Source organism: Delphinapterus leucas, chromosome 18 (genome assembly GCF_059928025.1).
Source record: "Delphinapterus leucas isolate spDelLeu-1000000601 "Yukka" chromosome 18, BTC_Dleu_Yukka2, whole genome shotgun sequence".
Lineage (NCBI taxonomy): Eukaryota > Metazoa > Chordata > Mammalia > Artiodactyla > Monodontidae > Delphinapterus > Delphinapterus leucas.
In genome coordinates, this window is record NC_143146.1 from 74,086,289 (window position 1) to 74,102,590 (window position 16,302).

Here is a 16,302-nt window from a genome sequence, read left to right on the forward strand (position 1 = left end):
GGACGGGGGCGTTCATGGCACGACGGACTTACACTATAGTTGAGCAACACACTTTGAAGAATTTCACCACAGAATAGCATGGGTGTAACACGGTATTTGTCTCATCTGGGATCTTGCAGCTGCACAGCTCAACTGGGTCAAAGGACAAGCGTTTGTTTTTTATCTTTGGGGGGAGGGGAGGAATGAGAGTTTGGAAGGAAACTGTCCCCACTCCCCATCTTTTCTAGGATCTCTTTCTACCCCTGGAGTATGTCCTGCCTCGCTTTGGACGTCCTTTTCCCTTACCCTTTTGGCCTCTTAAGCCTCCTCACCTGCGGAACCTCCCGCTCACCTTTGTTTTCAGGTGCCCCTGCCCCCGCCTCGGCAACCTTTCACCACCCAGACTCGCTCTCCGCCCTCCTTCTCCCTTCGTACCTCTCCGCTCTCCGTCCCCTCAGGTGTTCTTCTTCGCCAATAACCCTCTCCCCTCCTGGCGGTCCTGCTCCCCTCGCCCCCATCACCCCGGCCAGCCCCGGTCCCTACCTCCGACCCCCGCAGTCCTCCCACCCGACACGCCCACAGTTCTGTCTTCCTGCGCCACCTCTTCTCCTTACCCCACCCCCGATCCCCTAGATGTTCACCACCTCCCCCAGCTGTTCCCCTCTCCTCCCGCCGTCGGCGGTGAGCGCAAGAGGCACTTCCCAAGCCCGGGCAAATCAGGCGGGCTGCGTGTACAGCCGAGGGGTGGGGGAGGGCGGGCGGCGAGGGGCGGTGCGGGCTCACTCTAACTCCTAGTGACGGCCCAGGCCTGGCCCGCCCCCCGAGCTCTCGGATAGGCGGAGCCTCCCTCTGGCCCGCCCCCTCCCGCCCTGTGCTGTCGCCGATTGGCTCGGGTGGGTGTCGGGTTGCGCGGCTCGGCCCTGGCGTTCGCCCGCGGGAAGGCAGCAGGGGCGGTTGAGAAGTGAAGTCTTGGCCAGAGTTTGCTTCTTGCCAGGAAATCCGCGGCGGCGGCGGCGATTCCCGGCGGAGCGGAGGCCGGCCGGCCGGCCCCGCGCTCCTTCAGCGGGCCGCGGAAGCGGAGCAGACGCTGGGCTGCGGCGCCGGGAGCCGGGCGTGCCCGGGCAGGCGCGCTCCCCCGGTGAGTAACTTTGCCCTGCCCGCCTCGCTCTGCGCCGGCTCTCGGGTCCGGCCGCGCCTCAGGTGCGGGCGGCGTGGGGTGTGGGGCGGGCGGCGTGGGGTGTGGGGCGGGCGGCGTGGAGTGTGGGGCGGGCGGCGTGGGGTGTGGGGCGGCCGGAGCGGCGCCGCGGCGTCTTCCGCGCTCTCCTCGCCCGGCCGGGCTGCGGGGACGCGGACCGGTGTGGGGCCGCCGCGCTTGTCCGGGGAGGAGGGCGCGGGCTGCCGGTGGCGGGTGCCCGCCGTTGTTACCGTTTGGTGGTTCCGGCCACCGTCTCGCTGGTCTTTGCGTCGCTTGCTCCAATTTTAGGGAGGGGAGAGGTGGGGATGAGTTTTCTGTTCCCTGCGTGTATGTTGCCGTGAATGAGAGTGCCGCCAGCTGCCTTACCTCGGTCTTGTTCCCTGCAAAGGAGTGGGGAGAGATCATACCCTCGGTCCCAGCCTGTTGCCTGTGAATTCTCACCCTTCCCTTTAAACTCGAGAGGGTGGGAGAGAGATTTGACGTCTTCGAGGGAGGAATTTCAAAATTCGGATCTTGATTTGGAAGCAGTCGCACCCAGAGCACCATTCAGGAAAGACATCACTCGCTTTTCAGAGCTTCATGCCCTGTTTTAGACGAAGGACTTTCCACTTAGATGTAGTGTTTCTTCTGATGTTTCTGTGTACATTTAAGGTTATGAATTAGGACGTTCGTATCTGCCAGGAGCTACACTACACTCATGCGTGGCCTTAACTGTGTAGCTGTTTTCTTTTTAAATCACAGAAACGAAATTGAATGAAAAGCAGCGGCGGTTCAGGAGGAGGAAACAGTTGTGAGCTCCGGTTGACTGGAACTGTCTTCACTTTAAGAATTTCACATTCTTGCAGCAGTGGCACTTATCTGTAGATTGGCCTTCGTCCCAGGACAGATTTTGATTTTTATTTATTTACTTTTTTTCTTGCTTGTACTGTGACGCAGCACTGATGAAGTTGATCTCAGTAGGTCAATTTCATTTCCTTGGATAGATTTGATTCCCATCTCCACACCCCTTTAGAAAATGGACTTTGATCTTGTATCCTTTTTGGCCTGTCAGAGCTTTCTTGAGCCACGAATAACAAAAGTTTTGCCTTTTTAGCTTGTCCAAGTCCCACACATGAGTTTTCCCATAGGGGTAAAATGTAGGCCAACTCGGAACCGAAGTAGAGTAACACTGCTTTTAATTTGTCCCACCTGTGTGTTAGCAGTCATAATTCTGTAACTTGTTCCTCTCTTTTTCTCATCAGGTTATACATTTTTCATTATTTATTCATCTAGCAAATGGGTGTCTTCTGTGTGCCGGGCGTGGATGGCAGAGGTCAGCTCTTGCCCTGAACTGGCTCATGGTGTTGTTTGGAAGCTGATCCATACCTCTCTTCTACCAGCTACCTGAAAGCAATTTGAACAGGTGCTGTGGGAACTTAAATGTGGGAGCATTTCTGCCTGGAGCTTGTTAAGGAAGGCCTCACACAGGCACTTCCAATTGCTGAGAGATTTTCGTTCTAGGCAAAGGGGCTGGCGTGTACGGTGTTGCTTTATGAGAGCTGCATATGGTTCCTCTGGCTGAAGCACACAGTGTCTGGGGTTGGAGTCGTGGCCAGGGCCTGGTGTATTATTCATTTCCGAGCACTTAGCACTTTGCCTTGCTTACAGTGGGCACTCAAATATTTATTGAACTGACTTGAACAGAAACATGAAGGATTTTGTATGCCGCATTAAGAAATTGGGGCTTTATCCAGTCAGTGAATACAGAGCTGCTAATTTTAAGTAGGAGAATGTCATGATAACATGTGCATTCCAGAAGGATAACTGTGGCAGTCTGGAGGATGGTGAGGGTCCAGATGGGAAGTAGGGAGACAGAGCAGGAGCTGTTAATACTGTAGGGTTTAAGTGCTCAGCACTTTTCGATTCACGTTATCTGGGTTTGAATCTGGCTCTGTCGCTCATTATGTAACCTCTTTCTTCCTTAGGTTCTTCGTCTCATAGGGTTTGGGGGATAAAACTTGAAAAACATGTGTGCTACTTAGAATAGTGCTTGGCACATAGGAAGAACTTGGTAGATGCTCGTTGTTATTCTGCGTGAGGGCAGTGGAAGTAGAGATGGTGCGGCCCTTGGCAGGTGTGACTGGTTGGATTAGGTTTACGCGTGTAATGCCCTTGGCGAGTACCTGGCACATTACACGTGCTTAATAAATATTAGTTGTTCCTGTCGTGGTGATAACATCAACGAGCCAGCGGAGGTATGAGAAGGAAGAGTTAAAAACAATTGGTGGTAGGAATAGGGAAAGGAAGATAGTTTTGGACCAACCCATTGAGGTGCTCATGGGTGATTGAGAAGTCTGTGATGCAGTTGTTGGATGGATGTGTCTGGCAGGAGGTAGGAAAGAATGGAAAAGAAAAACAAGAGTTCGCATAAAGCCGTTGTGGGTGTGGTCAGCTTTATGGAAGATTTGGGGGAAGGGGGACAGAGAAGAGGTTTACATATGGCAGTGCCAGGAGTGTTGGTGTCGGATATTGGGCATCTCTAGCTTTAAAATGCATTTTGGCCACCATCACAAGGGAACTCCAGGCTCCTATAATCAGGTTGGCTCTATGCCCTTCTCCCCCTCCTCTTCTCCTTGCTGATCGCGCCCCCAAAATCCAAGTACTTTTTAATTTTGTTATGCAGAGTCATTTAACTCTTCCTGTTTATGGGGCTAAAGTTCACTCTAGGCCCACCTTCCTATGTCAAAATCCAAGGTTTCTAGAAGAATCAAAGTTCTCATTTCATAGGTTTACTTAGGAAGTAATGTGTTGGTTCTAAAATATATATATATATATGTATATGTAAATACGTTATGTATATCTGTGTATATCTTCATGTAAAATTATAGTTGTAGAAGACTTAGCCAGGCCTAAAATGACCCTGTTAAGGGGCCTGGGAGATTTACAAAATAAATCCCCTTTAGCTTTCCTGTCATGTCTCTTTTCCTCAGAAAGTACAAAGGAGTAGAAAAATCTGTGATTATGTAAGTTGTTTGGTTGGTTGGATAGAAGAAATGGCTATTTTGTGTATTAACTGTTGAGAAGTTGTTAAGAGGAGTTTTTTAAGAAGCAAATGTTCATGATATACGTTCTGGTGATAAATGCATCTAGTTAGTATGTTTTTAAAGAGGCAGGTATCGTAGGCTCTGTCCTTCAGAATGTATGCTTCATAAGAGCAGGGATCCTGATTGGCTCACCGAAGGAGAGTCCCCAAGTACTACAACCGTAAATATTAATGTATGCATGAATAAATGAATTGGATCCATTGGCTTTGATCTGTCTTGGCCCACAGACTTATTGAAATCTTTGGAGCAATCACTGGTCAGAGGGAAAACAAAAAAGGGATTTGAACCAGCAAAGAAGCTTAAAGTATTTCATGTTCTTGTAGGAGGATACCGGAACTGTAACAGAATTTATAACTATTAGGATTCAGTGATTTTAACGCCAGCTGCTATAGTTATTTGCATGATTCCCTCCTTTTCCCCCCTTTACTGTGAAAGTTGTGGGGTGTAGTAGGGAGGAACAGACTTATGTAGGGATATTGCTTTGTTCAGAGTTAAACTGATGACAGCTGTGTCATAACTTTGTCCTTTTATTAGCAAAACTCCAGAGCAGGTAAGAGATTGATAAGAAAAGCTGAAAAGATAGGAATAGAAGAAGTGGTGTGGGCAGAGAGGGTCGAGCATAGTTTATGCCTCTGTCTCCCCAGCCTCCAGATTTAATACTATTACTTCTGATAATCAGGATCCCTCGGTGGAGAAATTATGTAGGGGAAATTTTTTTTTCTCTCAAAATTGGACTGGGAAGGAGAAATGAGAAATAGAAACAAGTGTAGAAAATAGGAATAGGCAAATAAAACTTTACGTACTATGTATATATCCAGGTATACTGTAGGAATTACATATATCGTGTGTTTCTGTGCTTCTTTATATAGATGAGTATATTATAAACTATCATGTGTCCACTTAAAAGGCATACCACTTTTATGTAAACAAATGATGTTTTAATTTTTTCCTCTATTGAAAGAGTAATCTTAGAGTTCTTTTAAATAACAAATTGTAAAAAATGTTCATAACCAAGTTATGAGGATGTATATGTTATGTAAAACAAGGTGTACTTGGCTTTAGTAAAGCTTCCAAAGGCTCTGTTGGTTATTACTTTGTTTTATAGGTAAAAATAAAGTGAGTCTGGTATGTATTTATACCCCTTCCCCCACTCACCCCCCCAAAGTTGGGATTTTGGCTACCAGTATTAAAAATTAATCCTTCATCAGAGTTCTTAATCCTGTTCAGTTAAACTACATAGTTATTGAACCAGTAAATTGGAGTCCTTCGCTTATATCTTTTTTCATTGTTTTATTGTGACTGTTTCCACTTTTCTTCCACATGATTTTAATGTTTGCAGTTTGACTTTCAATTTAAGTGTATGCAGCAAGCAGCATACGTGATGTGATCAACACTGGGCTGGCTGTGAGGGACACAAAAGATTCTCTGCCCTTGGAGAATTTAAAATCTTAAAAGACATTCAGTCGTGGAGTTAATCATTCTGAGGCAAGAGGTAGATGGGCCCCAGGTTAGACATTTACGACTAGTCTCCTGTTTACTCTTTGAGACAAAGATAATAACAGGAACAGGGTAAGCGACTGGACTTTGTCTCCTGTGGACCCTTCGAGATAATGGTAATGGCAGGAGCAAAGAGGGACTAAGCCCTGCTTAGGTCAGGAGGCCACATATTTCTCATTCTTGGGGTCAAGGTGACCTCCCACACTGCACTTGCACAGAAGGGGTCCTCAGGGGAGGGGACAGTAGCCCATAATCTGTCCTGCCAACCTCCCAGAGACCCTCACACTGGAATCCATCTTGGCTAAAAGATACACGTGCACACGGGGGAGGGCCCTGAGTCAGACCAAGTATGGGATGGAAGCAAGATGATTGGCCAGAGGAAAACAAAGACCTGGAAAACTGCCCCTATATAAGCAATTTAAGCCACCCCAAAAGCATGTGACTCTTTCTCTGAGCCTGCCCATGTGTCTGCTTTTCTAATAAACACCTGTTTCACTATTTTCTGTCTCTTTGCTAAAATTCTTTTTACAAAGGAGACAAGAGCCAGGGCCCTGCTTCTAGCCACTAGTGCCTGGTGGTCGAGTGGTCAGGATTTGGCGCTTTCACTGCCCAGGTCTGGGTTTGATTCCCGCTCTGGGAACTGAGATCCTGCTTCAAGCTGCCGCCCACTGTGGCCGCCTCACATCAATTCAAAGCAGGTTGACGAATACCTCTGACTTCTAATACCTGGCTCCCCAACTCCGTGGTCTTCACTTCCACTGTATTTTGACGTTCCGCCCTGTTTTCCACATTAGAGACCTTACATTTATGTACCCTGTTCTCTGACTGCAGCCTCCTAGCCTATCCTTCCAGCTCTCTCACACCCACAAGTGCTCTTTCGGTGCCCTTCCTCTGGGCAGAGATGGTTTGCCAATCCCTTTATTCCACCCCACCTCCCGTTGTCTGTTGTATTAACATCTGTGGAATCTATATGCTTTCACTGGCACCTTGCTTCTCTTGAACTTGCTTTTGTTCAGTGCCTGCCGGATAACGACCCTGCTGGATTAACTGCTTCTCCTTGAGTTGCTTCGGCAACGCTGTTAGAAAGCCAGGCCCTCAGTGCAGGGCATCACCTCTCAAACAACCCGTCCCCTGCACTCCCCTCAGTCAGTTATGTTTATTTGGCATCTACTGAGTGCTCTGACACTGAGCTAAGAATTCGGCAGGCAGAGGTATCCTCATAGAGCTTACATTCTAGAGGAGAGAGACATTCATCAAATAATAGCACACATTATAGTTATAAAGTACGGTAAGTGCTTTGAAGAAATAGTATAGGGCTGTGCTGTAGTCACCTGCACTTGTGGCTCTTGAAATGTGCGTGGTCTGAATTGAGATGCGCTGTGTCACTACACGCCAGATTTTGAAGACTTAGTATCAAAAAGGATAAAATAGCTCAATAATTTTTGTATATGGATTATGTGTTGAAATGGTGATATCCTGGATATGTTGGATTAAATAAAATATTAAAAATAGTTCATTCACTTGGCTACTAGAACATTTAAAATGGTGCGTGTGGTTCACATTCTGTTTCTGTTGGGTAGCAGTGGCACGGGGTGTTGTCTGGGGTATAACAAAGGGAACTAACCTAGTCTCTGGGGAGCTGGGTGTCGCTGAACCCACCCTGAGGAAGTTGTCTTTGAAACAGGTATCTGGTTGAGTAGATGTCATACAGGTAAACCCTTCTCAGGCGAAGCAGTCAGAGGTGGGGATTGCACTTTGCAGGAGGGTGAAGAGGTGGGTGGGAGAGAGCTGGGGAAGAGTGGTGTGAGATCGGGCCTGGGAGGTAGGCAGGGCCGGTCATGTGGGCCTTGTTGGCCCTAATCAGGATTTGTTCTTGTCTCACTTTTGGATTATTCTAGACCATCGTCATTCACAAACTCTTTATCAATCCCCCACTTCTACAGCCTGCAGATAATCTGGTCAGTTCATGAGGATCTGATTTGATTTAGCAGATTTCTGTCCCTCCCCTTCCCAGCTTGTCTAGGTAAGTCTCAGGTCTGTTAGAGGCTCATTTTTCCACGTGTGCCCTTGATCCCATCCTTCAGAGTCTCTTAGGAGAGCTTCATCAGTTAACTGCCTTCTGTATTTAATTTGTCTCCCTGCTGGTTTTTTCACCTGTAAATATGCTCCAGTCCCAAACTCATAAAACAAAGCTCCGTTGACCCCGCAGCCCCTCTCGTTACTGTTCTTAAAGCATGACAAAATATTTTAAAGTTGAATATTTTATTGAAAACAGTATGTTCAAAATTTATTAATAGGTAGTCAATACAAAATTATTAACAAGACATTTGACTTTTTTCATATTACGTGTTTGAAATCTGGTTATACAGTCGACTGACGCTTGAACAACATGGGGATTAAGGGCACTGACCCTCCCAGGCAGTTGAAAGTCCACAGATGACTTACAGTCGGCCCTCCCTGTCCACAGTTCCTGTCTATCTGGTGATTCGACCAAATGCAGACCATGTAGTACCATAGTACTTACTATTGAAAACAATCTGTGTATAAGCGGACCCACGCAGTTCAAACTTGTGTTGTTTAAGGCTCAACTGTATTTTACACGTGTAGCCTACCTCAGTGCAGATGCTACATTTTCAGTGGGTAAAGTAAAAGGAATCTTATCAAAATAATAATAATTTAACAAAAATATTTTATACTGCTTCAGTTTTTATTGTGGTAAAAAACATATCTCATAAAATTTACCATCTTAACCACTTCTAAGTGCATAGTTAAGTAGTATTAAGTATATTCACATCGTTGTATAACAGATCTCCAGAACTTTTTCATCTTGCAGAACTAAAACTCTGTACGCGTAACAACAGCTCCCCATTTTCCCCTCCCCTTTGCCTCTGGTAACCATCGTTCTATTTTCTGTTTATGTGGATTTGGTTACTTTAGATACCTCATATAGTTAGAACCATATAGTACTTGTCTTTTTGTGACTGGCTTATTTCACTTAGTATAGTATAATGACCTCACGATTCATCCATGCTGTAGTATGTGACAGGATTTTCTTCCTTTTAAAGGTTGAATATTCCACTGTACGTATATGCCACATTTTGTTTATCCATTCATCTGTTGATGGACATGTGGATTGTTGCTTCTCCCTCTTGGCTGTTGTGAATAGTGCTGCAGTGAATGTGAGTGTGCAGATACCTCTTTGAAGGTCTGCTTTCAATTCTTCTGGATCCCAGGTCTTTCAATCCCAGAAGTGGGATTGCTGGATCATGTGGTAGTTCTACTCTTAATTTCTTTAGAAAACCCCTATACTGTTTTCCATAGCTGCTGCACCGTTTTACAATACTCAAGGGTTCCGGTTTCTCTGCATCCTCACCAACGTTGTTATTCCCTCTTTTTTGATAGTAGCCATCTCACCAGGTATGTAGTGATATCTTATTGTGGTTTTGATTTGTGTTTCTCTGGTGATGAGTGATGTTGAGCATGTTCTCATTATGCTTGTTGACCACTTGTACATCATCTTTGGGTTCTATTCAAGTCTTTGGCCCATTTTTAAACTGGGTTATTTGATTTTTGTTGTTGATTTGTAGGCATTCTTTATATATTCTGGATATTATCCCTTTATCACATATATTATTTGCAACTATTTTCTCCCATTCCTTAGGTTGCCTTTTCACTTCATTGTGTCCTTTGATGTGCAGAAGTTTTTAAGTTTGATATAGTCCCATTTGTCTATTTTTGCTTTTGTTGCCTGTGCTTTTGGTCTCCTATTCAAGAAATCTCTGCCAAATCCAATGTCATGAAACTTTCTCCCTATATTTTGTTCTAGGAGTTTTATCGTTTCTTAAATGCATTTGAATCAAATTTTAGATATGGTGTAAGTAAGGGTCCAAACAAAATATTTTGAACATATTTCTGAGACCTTATGTAAATAAGAGGGAAAGTTCTGAAATACATGGAATAGTTTTAGTTTGGGGGGGGATGGATGACATTGCTCAAGGACACAGTTCTCAAATGGTGCTTCTTACAGGTGATCCTTGAACAACAGGGGTTTGAACTCTGTGTGCCCACTTATATATGGATTTTCCTTTTCGATAAGTAGTGCTACAGTACTGCTCGGCCTGCAGTTAGGGAACCACAGATACCCAGGGCCCTCCTCAAAGTTTAACGGATTTTCAACTGCAGCGGTGGGGGGAGCATTGGCACCCCAGCCCGCTCATTATTCAAGGGTCAACTGTAGCATATTCTAGTGTGAATTTCTCTTCCCTTTTTGTTTCTTGTAGTTGTGAGACACCAGTATGGAAACAATCAGTAATCTGGGGCTAGCTGAAGCTAAAAAATAAGATGACTGGGGAGAAGCCAGGTATCAGACTGCATATGGTTGCATCCTGTGTCTTTCCTACTAAATACGTACTGTGTGCAGTCAGTAGTCTGCCTTTTAAGACCATTCTGTCAGGGCCATTTAGTAAAATTTCAGAAATATCCATAGCGATTAGATCTCATATGAAATATTTATCAATCTCATTAATTTCTCTAATTTTAGGCTCTGTGCTTTTGTTATAGATGAGATACATTAACTGATACTTCAATAGACTAATTTCAGAGTTTGTTAAAAATAGATGTAATTTTTCTGGGTCTCTGGCTTGCTCTTTTTCCAGGTGTGTGGAGCATATTTGCAGCATATTTGAATGCTTTGTCCACCTTTGAAGGTATATTAATAAAGCATTCAGGATTTATTCTGTGAGCCTGGATGGTGAGTTTTAATGGTATGGTAGCTATTTACACAAAGGACTAAAATTTTTTTTAATGAATCCATTTTGTAGTATACAGAAGGATGATACAATCTCAGCTTTCAACTAACTTTTGAAAGTTTTCAATTAACTTTTTTGTTGCTTTATTTTTGGCTGCGTTGGGTCTTTGTTGCTGTGCGCGGGCTATCTCTTGTGGCGAGAGGGGGCAGCTCTTCATTGTGGTGCGCGGACTTCTCATTGCAGTGGCTTCTGTTGTTGTGGAGCACGGGCTCTAGGCGCGCGGGCTTCAGTAGTTGTGGCATGTGGGCTCAGTAGTTGTGGCGCGCGGGCTTAGTTGCTCCACGGCATGTGGGATCTTCCCAGACGAGGGCTCGAACCCATGTCCCCTGCATTGGCAGGCAGATTCCCACTATGCCACCAGGGAAGTCCCCTTTTTTTTCTTATTAAAGGTTTACATGTTATAAAGTTGCTCAGTGTGATTTTAGTCTTTCTAAATGTGACAATGTGACTTAATTTTCTTTGTTTATAGTTTGGATTCACAGGCAGTAAGTCAAACCTGGTCCTGGAGGAAATCCAAGTAGACCATTAAGTAGCTCTCAAAGTGCCTAGGCACAGTACAGCATTCTTTACATGTCCATAAAGAATTACTCTGTTGGTTACTTGAACCTTTTGAAAACAAAATTGCTCTGTTAATAAAAAACAAAGAAATTGCTCTCAAAGTATACTAGGATTTATGGAAAGATATCTATCTGGGAGATAAAGCTTAATATTCCTAGTAATATTTCTAATTCAGTTTTAAAGTAATAAAGTTTTAAAGTGACATCTTCATCTTAAAGAATATCTTTCTATTTTTTTAATAGAAAATTGAAAAAATCAGAAATTGAGATAAATCAGATTACAGTTTCATTACAATTACTATATTTTGATGCAAATATGATATTTAAATGGTAAAGCATAAGCATAGAGAGTTCTGTGGCAAGGCAAAAGTTAAAAATTATTATTATAAATTGTAGGTAAAGAGGAGTCTCAAGAGAAAAGAGATTTCAACAGTTTTGCAATTGTGCCAGTCCGAGATGGCTAAGTAATAATTATGTGTCTTTTCTCCCGCTGGATATTTATTGAATGTCTGCTTTACGCCAGGCACTCTTCTAGATGTTGAGACTCTTCAGTGAACAAGACAAGTGGGATCCCTGTTCTTATGGAGTTTACATGCTGATGGGGGCAGGCGAGCAGATAATTGAGAAGGATAATGGCAAACGCTAGGAAGAAAATGACAGTGTGGTCAGATCTCAGTGATCTGTTTACCGATGACTAAAATCTGCAGCTGGTCCTCAGATTCAGCTATTAGCTTGCCTTCTTCACCAGGAAAACTTTTAGCTAACACTGCCAGAAAGACACAAATAGTGCCATCTCTGTTTCTTGCCCTTTCGTACCCTCTCCTGGAGATTTCTCACTCAGTGAAATGACTAAATAGCAAAAGTAGGAAGGAAGGAAGAGAAGCGAGGCATCCAGAAAATCATTTCTCAGTTAATTTGGCTTTGCTTGAAGCTGAGACTTTGTACCTGTCAGTATCTCAACAGTACTTACTATTCATATGTTCTGAATTAAGAAAAACAAAGACCTACCAGTTATTAGAAGGACAAAGGGAAAATGATTTTATCAATCCTTACAGTTTTATTTTAAATTTTCTCACGTCTTTTCAAAAAACTATCATCTATCTGACCTCATGAAGAGCTCTTGATTTGTAACTCAGCTGATTAGACAGTCTTTACAGTTGATGTGTAGGACTTTTGTATCCTGCTTCCTTTGGTACATAAGAATTTGGAGTGTGACCCGTGACTCATCAGTTGACATTGTAGTGCATTTTTAGAAACAGAAGGCAATAGCAGATTTCCCTTGAGCAGCGGTAATGAAACTATATACAAGAAAACACAAATTTGTCTGTATCTGCTCGTGTTATTACAGCTGTATGTTAAATTGATTCTTAGAAAAGTGTTCCAACCCTGGACATTTCAAAGAGTATGAATAGAATCGGTATAAAACTATGTTATATGTCCTGAAAAAAGATTCTTATTATGCAGCAGTAACTGCATTTCTCCCTTTTTTAGGGTATGAAGTCACTTTGTAGATAAATATGATCTTAATATTTAGGCTTGTGTTTTACCTAATTATTTTTGGAACAGATGAAGCAGTGAAGAAAAAGCATTGTCTTGGGCATACTACTTTATTTCTAGTGCTCCACAAAATTGTTTTTATTTATGATGTGGACACCTTGTTTGTTCGCTTAGCTTTTTTTTTTTTTTTTTTTTGCGGTACGCGGGCCTCTCACCGCTGTGGCCTCTCCCGTCGCGGAGCACAGGCTCCGGACGCGCAGGCTCAGCGGCCATGGCCCACGGGCCCAGCCGCTCCGCGGCATGTGGGATCTTCCCGGACCGGGGCACGAACCCGCGTCCCCTGCATCGGCAGGCGGACTCTCAGCCACTGCGCCACCAGGGAAGACCTCGCTTAGCTTTTTAATTTCATGTATGTGAGAACCAAGCTTGGCTGCTAGAATTTCTACCTATTTTATTTCCTTTTGTATGTGCTTCCACTATGGTATACCCCCACGCACATAAAAGTCAGTCTGTACAAATAGATACTTAATGAAAGTGAGACTTGCACTCCTTTTTTCTAGCCACCCAGCTGCTCCAGAGTTGACTACCATTAGGAGTTTTTTGTATATCCTTCTAGGCATGCTTTGTGCATATACACTCATGTATGTATCTGTATAGACAGATATTTTTAAACCATACAGTTCTGTACTTTGATTTAAATTAGCTCAAAATTTGTGTTAAGTTGCTAGTCTTTTTGAAATTTAACTTAGTCGTCTTTTGTTTGCTGGCTTATAACCTTAAAAAAATTGTTTCTCTCGAAGAACATGTAAATATTACCACGCAGAGGTTTTCTCTGCTGAATATGATTATAGAAAAAAAAAGATTATTTGAACTTTTTTTAAACTACAAATCATGACCCTCTTGCTTATTCCTTTTTTAAAGGGAATGCTGAACATAATAAAAATTTAGTCATCTTAAAAAAACAAATTTAGTCATCTTTATGATGACTTAAGAGAAAATGGAGCATTTTCTAATTTCCTTTGATCTGGCAAATATAGTACAACCATGGAAGAATAGCTGTTTGTTACATTCTACATTTTGCTAAAAAACTTGGTTATTAGGGAATATTATAGTAAAAATTATGCTGAATTAAAAATTGTTTAACAAATCTGCTTGCTGATTTGAAATGTCTTGGTGCATTTTACAGTGTTCATCAATTCTGTAGGTTGTATCTTTACAGTATTAATGTGTGTAGTGGGCACTCTTAGAGTGTCTTTCATTTTGAGAAGTGTTGAGTGCATCGATTTTATTCTAAAAAGGGGAGGGGGAAAGGTAGTCTTTTCCTTGAATTCAGTTAGAATACAGTGTTAGATGGAGAGGGGAAAAAAGTAAATTGTTTTTAGTAATTCAAGACTATCACCCTAGAAGGCTTTAATATCTTCACTGTACACTGCCTTCCTTTTGGTTGTGAAATGTAAACGTGCAGAATTGTAGAACTGCAAATATGAATCATTGTAATAACTGCCATTTGAGTGACAGCTCTGGCTGTCACTCTACTAGGAGCTTGAAGCATCCTAACAGAGAGACGCCCACCTAGTGTGCATCACCCAGTATGTATAACCCTTGCTTCAGGGCTGCTTTTCTTACTGAGTGATTCTACAGTTAGGCTTCCATGACTCTTATGTCACTATGTAACGGTTATCTGCTAATTAGATGGTCAGTTCTTTGAGGGAAGGACTGTCTTACTCTGTCAGATATACTTTTAATCCTCATGTAGGTATGGATACCTGTATCTCTGCTGTCCATTGTAATAGCCACTAGCCTTATGTGGTTTTTGAGCATTTGAAGTGTGGCTAGTCTTAATTGAGATGTGCTGTAAGTATAAAATGCACACTGGATTTCAAAGACTTAGTATGGAAAAAGACTAATACACCTTATTAATTTTAAAAATATTAATTACGCAGTGATATAATATTGGATATATTGGATTAAATAATATATATTATTAAAATGAATATCACCTCTTTGCTTTTTCTTAAGGTGGTTCCTAGAAATTTTAAGTTATATATGCCGCACATTATATTTCCATTGGACGGTGCTGATCTGGACCCTTGATCTCTTTTTTATTCTTTGTCAACCAAGCTCCTCCTGTCTCAACCTAGGCAGTCAGTGTGACATTGGGCTTGAGAGCTCAAGACTTGGAGTCAGAGACTTAGCCTAAATTCTTTCTCTCCTTCCTATATACTGGGTCGTTTATCAGTGGTTTAGAATTAATGATTCATTTAAAAATGTTATTTATCGTTCTCTATGTGCTAAGCAGTGTGCTTAGTGCACAGACTGTAATGCAGAGCAGAGCACAGGCCCAGGACTCACAGAGCTTCCAATCCAGTGGGGAAGACGTATTAAATAATCATGCAAATAAATAATTACTGTGATAAGTACTAAGAGGGAAATGTATAGGGTGTTATAAGACCATGTAGCAGGAGACCTATCAGAGTCTTGGGTGCCAGACAGATTTTTTTTTTTTTTAAGAAATCACATTTTGAAAGACAAGAGTTATTTAGGAGAGGAGAGTGGAAAAGAGTATTCCAGGCAGGTGGAATATTTGCAAAAGTCTTGAGTCAAAATAGCACATTATACTTTAAAGGAGCTAATAGAAAATCTATGGATTGGAGAAGTGAAATCAGTGAGGATTGTGGTAAAAAAAAGTTGGAGAGTTAAGTCAGAACAAAATTATGCAGAGTGAAATTGGTAGGACTTTGTAATGGACAGATGTGGGAGGTGAGGGAGAGGGCAGTGTCACAGATGACCTCTGAGTGTCTGGCTTCCATGCCTACATGGCCAGTGCTGGTGAGCCCGTTCACTAGAGGGGGACTGAGTTTTGGTGGAAATGATCTTGGGTTTGATTTTGAACATGTTATGGTATCTCTGAAACACCCAGGTGTATATTTTGTTTTATCAAACTGTGAAGGAAGACACCTTCCCCCACGTGGTTTTCTTTTGTGACTCTTTTATGTTATCTCAGTCTTGTAAGTATAATTTAGGAATCTCTTTGGTCCTTATCTTCCTGATAATCATTCTGATCCTGTTTCTCTAGCAAAATATTTAGATTGGCAAGTTTAATACGATCAAGATCAATTATATTCTTTTATGTTGCTCTTGAGCTATACTTAACAATCCACATTGAATGTTTGTTGCAAAATACAAGTCAGAATATGAAACCAAGAAGTATTGATGTTTACTGCTCCTTATCCCTTTTCTCACTCTGTACTCTGTCCCTAGATGACCTCATACCTACTTTTCATAGCCTCAGTGCCTCCTTATACTAAAAGCTCCCAAGCATATCTCCCTTGTGCAGACCTGTCCTCTCATGACCAGGCCTGGATACCCCCATCTGGATGGATGTCTCTTACAGGCACATCACATTCAATATGTCATGATCTCTCCACCACCAGAACCTAGCGAATGGCACTGCTGCTTTCTGTTTTAAAAGCCTGGGAGTTACCTGGATGTTTTTTTCTCTCACCCTCACTCCCCCACGATATCTTAACTCATCCGTCTAACCTTCTAAATCTCTCCAATCTCTCCCTCCACACTGCCACCATCCTAGTTCGTTATCTTTTTTCCCTTGGACTACTCTACTGGCTTTTTAACTGCACTCCCCCGTTCTTTCAAGCTTCTCTTTAATTCTTAACTCAGCATATCCA

General features: G+C 42.8%; 2 protein-coding genes across 9 annotated transcripts in view; one reads left to right on the plus strand and one right to left on the minus strand.

Moving 5' to 3' along the window:
- Positions 1-11: 11 nt before the first annotated feature.
- On the minus strand, positions 12-2,540 carry LOC149746881 (uncharacterized). Its single transcript, XM_089899699.1, has 2 exons — positions 523-2,540; positions 12-132 (listed from the first exon to the last, which is right to left on the minus strand). The coding sequence occupies exon 1, from the start codon at positions 1,718-1,720 to the stop codon at positions 764-766; it is 957 nt and encodes a 318-aa protein (XP_089755825.1). The 5' UTR covers positions 1,721-2,540; the 3' UTR covers positions 12-132; positions 523-763.
- Positions 783-16,302, plus strand: part of LNX2 (ligand of numb-protein X 2) — a 92,969-nt gene continuing 77,449 nt past the window's right edge. For 2 of the 8 annotated variants that reach the window (XR_016388747.1, XR_016388746.1), the window contains exon 1: positions 1,465-2,576. The gene's annotated coding sequence lies outside the window, so the exon portion shown is untranslated. Of the gene's footprint in view, positions 1,118-1,464; positions 2,577-16,302 lie in introns of those variants that run through there. The other 6 variants (XR_016388745.1, XM_030762468.2, XM_089899696.1 and 3 more) reach the window with 5 other exon arrangements.